The following is a 14,049-nucleotide window of genomic DNA, read 5'->3' on the forward strand; positions in this document are numbered from 1 at the left end:
AACTCTTGGACTACTCTTTTACCAACGAATAGTTGGATTGACCGTCACATTATAACGCCCCCACGGCTGAAAGGGCGAGCATGTTTGGTGGAACGGGGATTCGAACCCGTGACCCTCAGATCGAGAGTCGAACTCCCTAACCACTTGGCCATGCCGGGCCCAGACGGGACACAGTAATATTTTTTTTATTTTACACAAAGTAAAAAGTGAGAAGAAATTAAAACACCAAATTTGCACTCTGTTTTCCATAGTAGATATTAATAGCTTCTATACAGTATTCTACAGGATCACAGCAACCCTCATAAATATTTTATATCAATTTTACTCGTCTTACGAATGACTAATATAATTTATAAAAAGAAATCTAAGTAATATCCTTTTAGAATTATTAACTCCTTCCTTCTACCGCGAGAGAGAGAGAGTGTGTGTTCCCATGCTTTAATCATTCCAGCACGCCTGCTTGTGCCTAATTATTTTTTTGGTCCACAACTACTTGACACAAAGGAAGAACACACATTTTTAAAGTAAAAGATGTTACAGTTTTCATTTTTATAGCTCACGTGGAAAATTCCCACACGAATGTCTTCTTTCTTCATACATAATTCACGAATAACATCTACGAGAAGTCTCTCGTTAAGGTCTCGAGGCTTATTCATTTAACGAAAGCTAGTTTGTTCCAAAGAAAAATGTGAAGTAATTTGTCCAAAGCGGAATACAAGGGGTAGGATTTGCAGCTTACGGTAACGAGCACGTGATCTAATCAATTAATACCTTCACTAATTGCTGATAAGCGTTTTTTTTTTTGTCTTGTTTTGGGGGAGGATTAAAGTTTCTATTTCATAAATTCTAACTGACATATATCGTGACCATCGTCGTGACTGACTGATACACTTGTTTACGATTGCAAAGATATAAGGACGAATTAAAGATTAACTTGCCTCTTCTCTCATCATCAGCCCCCCCCCCCTCCAGTGACACAGCGGCATGTCTGCGGAGTTACAACGCTAGAAACCGGGTTTCGATACCAATATTTTAACACTAAACAAGTGAAAAGAAAAAATCACTTATTTATTATTTTGTTTATATTCTATATCCACGTCTCATTGCTTTGTTTTAACTTTTCTATAAGTTGTGAACAATTAAAATATGATTAAATCTAAACGTATAAAAAGCGTAATAGCAGTAAAAGCATGATTAAATTTAGAAACCGTATTGAATCGTGATGTATTTTCATTCAGCATCTATTGTGACCAACAAGTTATTCAGGAAAAGGGATTTTAAAGTGTTTTTCCAAGAAAGCAGACCGTGTCTAAGAGTTGTCAGCATCATTCTACTCTGACCTGTTAGCTTTACATAGTCCATGAATCGCACAGTTGTCTATCTTTGACATTTCTTTTAATTGGTAGTCCTAAAGTGCATATGTTAACAGTCCACGCATCAAGTGGCCTGACATATATTTTTGATAGTTAATTTGCTACTTATTCCAGAGTAGTCATCTACCTTATAGAAACAACCAATGAAAGTATTTGCACATATTTAGTTGGAGTGTCGACAAAACATTTTTATCATTTTCTAGTTATGTATTTATTTGTATATACATTATATTACGATGGGATAACAACAAATATCCTTGAAAGTGACGGTAACATACCTTTACAAGGGTCTGGTGGTTAGGGCGCTCGACTCGCAATCTGAGGGTCGCGGGTTCGAATCCCCGTCACACCAAACATGCTCGCCCTTTCAGTCGTGGGGGCGTTATAATGTTACGGTCAATCCCACTATTCGTTGGTAAAAGAGTAGCCCAAGAGTTAGCGGTGGGTGGTGATAACTAGCTGTCTTTCCTCTAGTCTTACACTGCTAAATTAAGAACGGCTAGCGCAGATAGCCCTCGTGTAGCTTTGCGCGAAATTCAAAAACAAACAAACAATACAAGGGTCAACTGGGTTTTTAAACTTTAACATTTCGGTCTACTGGGTGAAATAAAAACATAGCTAACAAAATACAGTTTACCTGGATCAAAGTTTACAAGATGTTTACACAGTCATGTTAAATTGTTAAGACAAAAGAGCAAACACTTCATGCTATTGACTTCCTATTTTGACATTTTCTTACGTTGCTTGGTATTGATGTATAGTCCTTTGGTCGTCATTAATAACCTAAAATACTTAAAGTGTTTGGATAACTTGTGACATACCGTCACAATTAATTACCCGTTATTATTCAGCGGACTCTTATGCAAAACTAGAAGCAACGAATCAAATAATAGATAAAGCTTCTACGTCATCTTTTTCTTCACTGAAATTTACGTGTTGTTGAAGAAAATTAATTCCCCTTCTTATATATTCGGCGACACTCTACATTGGAATACAGATGTTTTCAACAGTATTATATTGGAATAATCGGTGAACAATGCTATCCTTATCGATATTGAGGGATACTAGAACTTTGAGGATGTAAATCTATATATATATATATATATATGTGTGTGTATAGTAATAGTACTGTCTGTTGTATGTCCAGATGGATCTTCACCAAATTTGGCATGAAGATTTGTTGGGTCCATGGGGAGATACATGCAAATTTCAGTTTCACATTTTGTGTTTTGCAGTTTTTATAAGCGTTTTTTTACAATTACATATAAGGGAAGCAACGTTTTATGATAACCTTTCATTAATCATGAATTTACATAATTTCCGTCCAGGGGACGAGTACTCCAGTTAGTATCACGATATGGTAAATATTAATTAGCTAATTTTAATTTTAGAATCAATCGTTTCGGTGAGGAGAGCTATTGTATCAATTTATTCTTAGGTATGATACGACTAAATACGTGTAACAAAATCACTCACATTTTAAACTTTTTGTCGACGTATTTTGACCCAATACACAGGACTATGGTGAATTGGAGAACTGTTAAAGCTCAGAGAATAAAAGATGATTTATTTAACCTTAGTTACTAATTTTCTATTGATAAATATATTTTAACTTGGGATTTAATGTTGACAGATTTTTGTGAAACTTTTATCTACTTGAACGCCACTGTATATACTTCTCCCATGTATAGGCTCATTTTTCAAACTATGAAATTCACGAGTCACTTGGTTCGATGATAAGGTTGATTTATGTGTAGTGTAGATAGTCATGAATGTCATATTCTACTGTGTCCAGTTAATATTTCTCTTTCTTTTTGTTTCAGACAGTTATATAAATAAGATGTAAAATACAAAATATAACAAGTTAGAAGAGTAGTCATATTGGTTCATAATTAAACACATCAATTAATTAGAAGTTACGACTTCCCTTTAAGTAGGATTATCTGTGCTGTTCCCACTACGGGTATCGAAGCCCGGTTTTTAGCGTTATAAGCCTTCAGACTTACCACTGAGAGCTGTACTTTAAGATAATTTGAGGAAAACATATTAATTTTTAGCAGTGTCCGTTGTAAGAGAATAACAAGAATGGTTATTTAGTATAAATAGAGTTACGTACCTGGCAAAAAACGAAGCTGCTGCCGAAGGCTGCGAAACGTCCATAACTGGACCACAAGGAGAACTATAAGAAGTTTCTTGAAGATAAGAAGACTGCGAAAGACCGCTGTAGGAGAAGGAGTGTGGAAAGGAGTAACTCTGTGACAAAGAAACGTTTTTAGTTATGTCTAGCCCTCCTGGGACTTCAGTCAGTGGCTTGACAAACACTCCATGACCTACTGCACTACTCTGAAAACCTCCACTGGAGGGATAATTATGGCTGTTTGACGAAAACAAACCTTTGGACAAATGTATGTCATTGATGGTCACTGAACGATGATCATCCAACTGAGTGGGCGTATATCCGTACATTCTGGAATCACTGGCAGTTGAGCCATTAATCTCTCGGAGTGACACCGTAGAACAGTACGAATCTGCTCGAGCGTCTGAGGCTGTCAACAAATAAGATTGTGCCTAAAAGGGAATATATATAAATAAATATAAGTTTTTATCTATATCTACTTCCCCATCTATAAATTATAGTCTTTAAATAGCTAAGTTATCACAACGTTAGCGGCTTCTAAGGAGGCGAATTTCTTTTATTACAGACCACGATAGTAAGTCATTTTGGTCTAGAAGTCTGCTAATATAAATTCGTCTTTTAAACTGGCAAGTAGTAAAACTATTTTCAAAATTAATACAAAATGACAAATACGTATTAAGAATTATTCTTATACTTGGATTTGGATCCAGAAGGTTTTCGAATAAAGCTTTGAAATACGACAAGAATTCCAACTTGAGCATGATAATCAAGATGATAACTTCTTTAAGTTTTTCACGTGTTTGAACGCAACAACGACATTGAAAAACATAAAATTCACACACACACACATACACAGTTCAAGTAACATCAGTTTAATTAGATACAAGTGGTAACTCACAAATATTTTTCTTTGGTGGACTATTGAGAGACAAATGAAGAATTTGGAGTTTGTCATTTCACAAATGGGGAAAAAATACTAGTATATGAACAATGTTTCTAAATAGAATGCAAGAAAGTCGCGTTTTTATGTCAACTAACCTCAACAGTCTTCGAGATGAAAAAAAAATTTTAATGTTAGCTTCATAGCTATAACAGTAGAACGACATGGCAGCATTCCAGCCGCCTAACAATGACACCACTGTCGCGTAGCCTTGATTGCAAGATTTCGTCTAATATTTAGTCTGTCCTTCAACAACTGCGGTCCCCCATTGGCACAGCGGTATGTCTGCGGACTTACAACGCTACAATCCGGGTTTCGATACCCGTGGTGGGCAGAGCACAGATAGCCCATTGTGTAGCTTTGTGCTTAATTATAAACAAACAAACAGTAAAATTATTTACAGAAGGTTTAACCACCCAGTGGCACAGCGGTATGTCTGCAGACTTACAACGCTAGAATCCGGGTTTCGATACCCGTGTTGGGCAGAGCACAGACAGCCCATTGTGTAGCTTTGTGCTTAATTACAAACAAACAACTGCGACAATATTTTTTTCGTTGAAACTATTAGCAGCTGCAAGCCCGGATACATAGGACGGATGATAGACAGTTCAACGCCACACTATCCGCAAAACCGTTGTGTGTATTTTCTGTAATTATGAAATATTCGAACAAATACTTGAATATTATAGCGCCCATAAAATTTTACTTATTTGTCATCGGATTGTTATATAAATAAGAAATTTCAAAAGAAATCAACGTTAAAAAAAATCTGAATGACTTTTGTACTACTAAGAAATGTATTATCAAAGGTCTGGGCTAATTGTGGCCCAATGGTTAGCGTCCCGGATTGTGGAGCTAACGTGGTTCGTGTCCCGTTACTTGTCATTAGATTGTTATATAAAAAAAAATTCAAAAGAAACGAACAATTTGAGACGCTAAAAAATGTAAACGACATTTATACTACTAATAAATGTATTATCAAATGTTTGTACCAAGCGTGGCCCAATAGTTAACATCCCGGACTGTGGGGCTGACGTGGTTCGTGTCCCGTTACCGCCCTCTAAAAAATGGTGCTGTGGATACCTTATAGAATTGAGTTTCAAAAGTCACTATTTGTCTGACAAAAGTAGCCCAAAAGTTGGCGGTGAGTGATGTTGATTACTTGTCTTTCCTCTAGACTCTAGTTTCATAGTTAAAGACAGCTAGCGCATAACATCATAGGGGCTCTAGTGTTGTAAGTCCGCAGACATACCGCTGTGCCATTAGCGGTATATCAGCAAACGTACAACACTAGAAACCAGGTTTCGATACCAGTGGTGGGCAGAACACAAATAGCCCAAACATCATAGGTTTGTCTCTCTTTACGTAGAAACATCGTGTGTAAAAATGCGTTTCGAATGAGAAAAATGTGATCAAATTTGAAACATAAGCTGTCAGTTTTGTCATAATATATACATTTGGCGAAATGTACGATTATTAGTGATCACGGAGTTATTTCTGTTCAGAATTATGTCACTCTTGATTATTGGGAAATACATTTGACGAAATGTACGATTATTAGTGATCACGGAGTTATTTCTGTTCAGAATTATGTCACTCTTGATTATTGGGAAATACATTTGAGTACTTGTTAACATAGGTCTATATATGACATTTTGATATTGCTTGTTAAATCACTCGTCATCTGTGATGTGACAGATTAATTAAAACAACCGATTACACATCTCTCCATACAGATATTAGTATTAAAACAATATCTTGAGAATCATGAGCTAAGGTAATATAAAATCATATACACCAAGTTTGCGAAGCTTTATAACTATAAATCCAATATTCTGTCTTATGATCACATAGAAAGTCAATATTTTGAAATGGATCTCAACATCCGCGAGTTCATAAAATAATCATTATAACCTACCTACAGGTCGAGGATGCATGTGCAGGAGTAACAGATATTCATCCCATTTACTGTAGAATGGACTATTAATGCACGTGTAGGGGAAAGCTGTGATTAGGTGGTCATACTTAACTGCTCGTGCTGGATAAATTAGACTTCCTTTAATGTTTGTGAAAGAGTGAACATTCGATTTGCGACATTGGGACAGTGCACTACGTAACATATACTTTTGAAACTAATAATGGCTGGAGACGGCTTAAATACTTATACTTTTGAACCGATTACACATCTCTCCATACAGATATTAGACGGCTTATACTTTTGAAATTGTACCCCCTAGAAATCAGATAATTCATAAAAAAAAAGTGAAACTTTTGTTTTGTATCTCGATACCAAGTAAGATAAAAGATGCAGAAAAAAAGGAAATTGACCAACAGCGGTGTCTGCTCCCATCTGTATCAGCATACTTTTATCATATATAACAAACGACAAAAAACAACATACAACCACTCGTTCCTCTTTTTTGTATTCTTTTTTTTACAACTTTAAGTTCTTTCAGTTAGTGAGTCTCTATTTTTTATCCACTCGTAGGGTGATGACAAGCGTAACGGGAGGAGAGAAAAAGTGTTCTATAATGATGCCTCACATCAAGGATGAGAAGGGAAGAAACGGAGTAGGCCAACAAGTTACGTCGTGGTGAAGTCAGTAACAGCTGGCTACGCACGTCGCTTTCAAAACCTAGCCTTAATCCTTGTCTACGGACGGACACGTCCGTCAGTTTCTTGACTTTTCATTTTATAAAACGTCAAAAGATATTTCATCGTACAAATCATTTTTGATTTGCTCAAGAATTTAGCAACATTATGTTGTGTTGCTACATCTATTATGGAATAGACAAAGAGAAGTTTTTTGCAATTCCTTTAAAGGTTTAAGTTGTAATTAATGTATGAAAATCCAGGTACTTACGCCAGATAACCTCAAAAAGCATCTTCTCACAACTGTCAAACGGCACCTTAAGCGGCACGCGAACTAAACACCAGGTCAGAGAACCCAAAGGTCGGGTATAGTCGTCCCTAATGAAGAACTGGGAGGTCAACCAGTTAGAAGTACCCTCCACCTACACAGCTACTCATAACCGAATATTAGGATTGGCAGTAACTTTTATAACGCGCCCAAATGTGAAAGTGCGGAACGTGTTCTAAAGTATATTGCAGCTTCAAACTTTGATGTGCACCATGGAACGCTATAATCACTAAGCCACGCCAGGCCTAAATAAAGCATTATTAAGCTTTCGGTGAGAAGACGAAGAGATAACCCAGGATTAATCAAGAGCGCATTTCAAAACAATCTGGTGTGGCATGGCGTTTAGGGTGCTCAGGATGAATATCAGAGACCTCAAGATTCATGACACGTTTCTGCAAAAACGTGTTCCGCACGTTAGGACTAGGGAAATGCTATATAGTGTCGGAAACATCCAATGGTTCACATAAACAATAGTAGCCCAACAGTTGGCAGTGGGCGCTTTTGACAAGTTACCTTCCTTCCAGTTTATTAGTTCAAAATTAAGGACTATTACTATCTGTATCTTTGCATAAAAATTGTAAAACAAACACAACAGCAGTTAAAAATAACCCAAAATAACAGAATAAAAAATAAAAAATAACCCAAAATAACAGCATAAAAAATAAAAAAAATAACCCAAAATGGTACCACTCATTTTTATTTCTAATAATCTGGGAAAAATTAATAATTATGTGAGTAATTTCAATTAGAAATAATGAAAAAAACTAGACAATAGGGAGAAGGACAATGATCTAAGCATGTGAATTTAGTTACTCGTGTTTATGTAAGTATGAAACATTACTTAAGTAAACCAAAGACTTTCAGAGACAGTTTTTAAGTTTGTAGCTATACAATTTGCTATCTGTGCTGTGCCCACCACGAGTATCGAAACCCGATTTTTAGCGTTGTACTTCCGCATACATACATACCGCTGAGCCAGTGGGGAGCTGGTAGCTTTTAAGCATAATTTCATTTCTTGCAAAAAAATTTTAACCTTACTTGTACTGCATTTTGATATTGAACCCCCCAGTGGCTCAGCGTTAAGTCTGAAAAGATATGATGTTGAAAAATCGGGTTTCGATACCCGTGGTGGACATAGTAACTTTGTACTTAACAACAGACAAACCCATTAAAATGTAAAGGACAGCCTGTAATTGAATGAATAGTAATTATGATCCAGGTTTCGTTAATATTTTAAGTTGGACGTTTTATTACGCTTTTCGTACCTTTTTGTTTTTGTTTTTTGTAATACGTGGGACAGCGGTAAGTCTACTACGGATATACAACGCTAAATTGAGGGGTTTGATTCCCCTCGGTGGACGCAACACACACAAATGCCCCCCAGTGGCACAGCGGTATGTCTGCGGACTTACAACGCTAGAATCCGGGTTTCGATACCCGTGGTGGGTAGAGCACGGATAGCCCATCTTGTAGCTTTGTGCTTAACTACAAACAAACAAACAAATATTTGTAATAAAATTTAAGAACTTGAAAAACATAGTCCGTAGTGGTTTTATGTTTACAAGAAGTGTGAGCGAAGAAGGTACGGCATGCCTGTTGTATCTTAGCCTAAATAGGTATTATTACGTGCTATAATACCTGGAAAAAATCATAGCAAACTACCTGTTCATATTTCGGTTTCATCCAGGCTCTAACATTTTCTTCCAAGTAATGTTGAGCTTGTTGAACAATAGGTAGCGAGTTGTTTTCTCCAACAGGACCGGAAGTGGACGTAGTTGTGCTCCCGGAACTGCTGTTTCTTGTTCTTCGTGACATCCTTAAAAAATAAAACAGAATTGTATGAACGATCATACAAACGCAATTGGCAATACATTTTGCTCGTATACGTATATATATATATATATATATATATATATGAATATTTGTTAGGCCTAAATTTATTGTGCTATAGAAAAGTTAATAATAATAATAATAGACTTAAAAACAAAATGGTTATTTATTATAGACAGAAACAAACAAACAAACAAGATAGGTAATTAATATAAAGCGTTTTTAAGGAAGTATGATATTTAAACATGTAAGTAATAACGTAGATATAACTTAATTTATCTTATACGTCGTTTCAGTTTCACTTGAAAGCGAGAGAAATAAATATTACGCGGCAACAAACGTCATGTTTTAGTTAATAGTTCAGTTTTATTTTCGTGTGTGTGAACTCACGTGTTTAATATTATTTCTCTTTACCAAAAAATTAAAGCGTCGTAACGTTTCTTTATATATAACGCTTCAGTTCTACTGACAAAACGTTTCTGGTGATTGTGTTATTTCTGATTTCTTTCCCTTACTGAAATAAAACCCGAGGGATGCAGAGAAAACAGCTGAACATATTTTGACAGATTAGGTGTTCCAGATTCTTCCTTCTCTTTGGTACAAAAATATTCTTTATCATTTCTGGAATGTCTCTTATATTAGTTTATTTTCTGATGTTTGTATTATGTATGTGTGAATCACACGTGATGTTACTATGGTTTTCACTCCAGTCCTCAGTTACTTCTGTAGTTTCGTAATGTTTGAAATAGATGTATATCCCCAAGCGTGTGTCAACGCAAATAAGCATTTTCCACGTGGCCTTTAAATAACTAAAACCTCTTTCTAGGCTTTCAGAAAACGTTTTTTTAACGTCATATCTCTCCATTTCGGGAATAAATATAGTACTGAAGGTGTTTAGAAGTAATTCTTACAATAATTCGGTCCAAAGTAAACTCTTGCTAGGGAACGCTCTAGGTAAACCTGAGAAAGCTGAATGCTTTTACTCGATATTCCCAATGCTCGTTGCAATGTTTCTCACAGCAAAACTAACTTAACATCAAACCCAAAACGTTGTGCTTATAACAGATGAAAATAAATTGTTTTATATTGTTATATTTATAAAAACATTAGAAATGTTTATAAGCACGTATTTTAGTCAAAGTTACATTTGCCTTTATTTTTAGGTTAGTCTACATTTAGGGGATGAGATAAGTATTGCATTTACCCTTATTAAAAAGTCCCATGTGCACAAAATTTGACAACCCCTTTGTAGGGAAGTAATAAAGTGATTAAATAAAGTAATTAAGGATGAGAACTTTTTTTTTATCTTTACACCTTTTAATACTTACACGGTAAAAAGCCACGTATAACCCATTTTGATTATCATCTAACTGCTGTGTACCCCTTTTGATATAGCTGTTGCTATATAGACTCTTCAGGCCAACTTATATCTTAGCTCCTAACTCCGTATACCTGAGTCTTTGAATATATTTTGACATATAAATTCAGATTCATCTGTTCTTCTGGATTTTAATACAATCCGTATGTTATGTTCATCCGGGGACTCAGGTAGCAAGAAATATATTTGTTTAGTTTAGATAAATGAGGTTTCTGCGAGAAAAAAGTGGGGATTTCGTTATTTACAAGATGCTTCAAAAGAGTAACAGTCTTCTATACAGATTTCCAAGAAGAAAGTTGGAAGTTATTCCTCTACACTTAACGTTTTATTTGCCACATTTTGTTTCCGCGGTGATGCACACGTTCATATAGTAACGTGAATATCTTATGGTCGTTTCTTTTGAAGTTTTATAGTGTAATTTTATTTTCCATCTTCTTTTTTTTCATGTAAGTTATACTTGTGTTCACATTTAATAATAAACACAATATTCTGTTACTATTATGCACTAAATATATTCAGATTTTTTTTATTTATTTAGTTTAATTTTCGGCTTGAAATTTGCTTTTTGGAATGAACATAAAATGTAGTGAACTTACCTTTGTTGTGTATAATGTATACTTGGATCTGGTTCATTGTGCTTTGTTTTTAATTTGTTTTATTTCAAGAAACGTTTTAATTACGTTTTGTCTGATCTATTTCTTGGTTGTTTGAATTTTCAATTAAATGACGCTAATGTATCGATGTATCATTTGTAAGCTTTAGTTTTGCCAAATAAACACGTATTTTTTTCTTTGTAATTCCGACTATTTTTCTTTATCCTACACTAATTTAATTTATTAATATCTTACATTCCCACCCAGGTCATAGTTCTACTTATAAGAGAATTATAGGTGTTAATTCTGTTGTTTTTTTAGGGGTTAGGGGCGCCCTGCTCGCAATCTGCTGGTCGCGGGTTCGAATCCCCATCCCACCAAACATGCTCGCCCTTTCAGCCGTGGGGGAGTAATAATGTGGCGGTCAATCCCACTATTCGTTGGTAAAAGAGTAGCCCAAGAATTGGCAGTGGGTGGTGATGATTAGCTGCCTTCCCTCTAGTCTTTCACTGCTAAATTAGGGACGGCTAGCTTTATATAACTTTGCGCGAATATCTCAACAATCCAAAGCTGTGGTTTCATAGAAATAAAATATTTAGAGACTTTGAATGCTGAAATACAAACCATCTTGAAATACTCCCCAGAATTATAAACACATGGCTATTAAAGGGGAAAAAATGAAAAGTTGATAACCAATGTTTTTATGGTGTTTTAAAGAGGATAAAACTTTTACTACAATTACGTCAGTAAAAGCAACAAAACAAGGTCCTGTTGTAAGAATCGGCGTTAAGAATAATTACCACGCCATACTTGGACTAGTTTTTCCTTCCACTTAGCTATTTTTCTACTCTGTTTATAGTTAGGACTTACACACACGAATAATGTATCTTTTTTTCTTCTTCTCATATGTCTGAGATAACGCTTGTTGATTAACTGTACTCAAACTGAGAACAGTGATAGAAGAATAAAGAAATGTTTGAGTGTTCACAATTTATGCTGAATACCGATTGGTAATAGACTTCTTTATTCTTAAACCCGCGAGCTAATAACTTTTCAAGGGCATTACTAATAATTGGCGTATAACAATAAATCCAGCACCTGGCATATTTTAATTAAACAGGTATGTTAGATTGAAAGTATTTGATAATTGCTTTTCATTTAGAAGTGCCTCCCAGAGGCACACAGGTATGTCTGCGGACTTACAAAGCTAGAAACTGAGTTTCGATACCAGTTGTGCTCAGAGTACGGATAGCTCATTGTGTAGCTTGGTGCTTAATTTAAAACAAACAAACATTTAGACATATTCTATGCTTCATACAGTATGTAATATATATATATATATAATACATTTCGTCATAAAATACCAAATTTATTTATACGTATGTCTGTAATATAAAATGCTATTATAAGTCGCACAACAGTGGGCTAATTATATTCTAGTCCTTATAGTATTAAATTTATACAAACAAATGGTTAGCGAGAATACGGGGGGTAGGGCGTGCTTACAAAAAAACAACAGGATCCGCCTTGGGATAGTTCCTCACTCATTGATACGGGTATCGTTTTAAACTTTATTTCTGAATATTGCTACTTTTTCACGTTGTGACAGTTTCATGTTTAACATTGTAAATATAGCTCAGTTTCTGGTGTACCAATGAAATTACTCAGACAAATTAACTTTAAGTTGTGACAGTTTCATGTTTAACATTGTAAATATAGCTCAGTTTCTGGTGTACTCAATGAATTACTCAAACAAATTATATTTTACATAAAGTATGTGTTGAATAAACGAACAATAAATTATTCCGTTTTACAGAAACGTTTTGTTTCGCTTAAGAACAATTTTGTCTTTCATGCACACAATTATTAAATATGTAATTCGCTTAGAAGTTAAAAATACAGGTGTACTTCGTGACCAGAAAAGCAAAGAGTTTTTCAGCGAATGTAGCCGAGGTTATTTGTATTCCGTAAGTATCATTCTTATAACTCTCAGCAAACGGCGCCATGTGATTTTATACTCTGGTTTAATTTATAATCCGTGCTCTCTCATTGTAACTCTTCATGAAATAAAAGTGTTATAACAGCATCAATAACTTTTTATTAAGATTTAAGAACTAGCTTATAGTGTAAAAACTCGTTTCAAAGAAAGCAGCATCTTGGGTATTTTACTGACTGCTGGTGATTCTTCAAAGGATAATTTGGAGCTTCTTAAAGCTATTGATACATTATGTTCTATGCTGGTCAGTTTCCATGTGAGAACTGTATATTTCCCACGCTTACAATAAGCACATTTGCTGGATACTGTTTTTGTTATAGTAATAAATGTAAGTATGTATTCTTAAACTTGTACTCCCAGCGATAAGTCTATGGACTTATAACGCTAAAAATCGAGTTTCGATACTAGTGGTGGGCACTGATATTCCATTTTACAGCTTTTATGCTTAACAACAAACTAATTTTTAATTTGTTTATTATCAGAACGTGTAAGAAATTCTTAAGATATATGTATATAATATGGAGACATAATAGATTTACCATGCTAAAGACCAAATTTGCTTATTTATGTAAAGCCGTCAATTCGAAGACAATTATAAAAAGATCATTTTGAAAGAGTTTAGCATTGCAATACTTTGGTTAATGTTTAACATTAGAAGATTTTAGTGTGAATAAATATATTTGACAACAATTAGAAATAAACATTATTGCAATACTTTGGTTAATGTTTAACATTAGAAGATTTTAGTGTGAATAAATATATTTGACAACAATTAGAAATAAATATTATTGCAATACTTTGGTTAATGTTTAACATTAGAAGATTTTAGTGTGAATAAATATATTTGACAACAATTAGAAATAAATATTATTGCAATACTTT

General features: G+C 34.7%; 1 protein-coding gene across 1 annotated transcript in view; it reads right to left on the reverse strand.

The window, feature by feature from the left end:
• LOC106457360 overlaps positions 1-14,049 on the reverse strand; it is a gene marked incomplete at its 3' end in the record, with an annotated part of 71,042 nt that overhangs the window by 31,428 nt on the left and 25,565 nt on the right. Inside the window, exons 2-3 of the mRNA XM_013916771.2 lie at positions 9,033-9,186; positions 3,490-3,941 (exon numbers count right to left, since the gene is read on the reverse strand). Coding sequence (XP_013772225.2) covers positions 3,490-3,941; positions 9,033-9,185 — 605 coding nt within the window. The remainder of the gene's footprint in view (positions 1-3,489; positions 3,942-9,032; positions 9,187-14,049) is intronic.

Source organism: Limulus polyphemus, unplaced genomic scaffold, assembly GCF_000517525.1.
Source record: "Limulus polyphemus unplaced genomic scaffold, Limulus_polyphemus-2.1.2 Scaffold322, whole genome shotgun sequence".
NCBI lineage: Eukaryota > Metazoa > Arthropoda > Merostomata > Xiphosura > Limulidae > Limulus > Limulus polyphemus.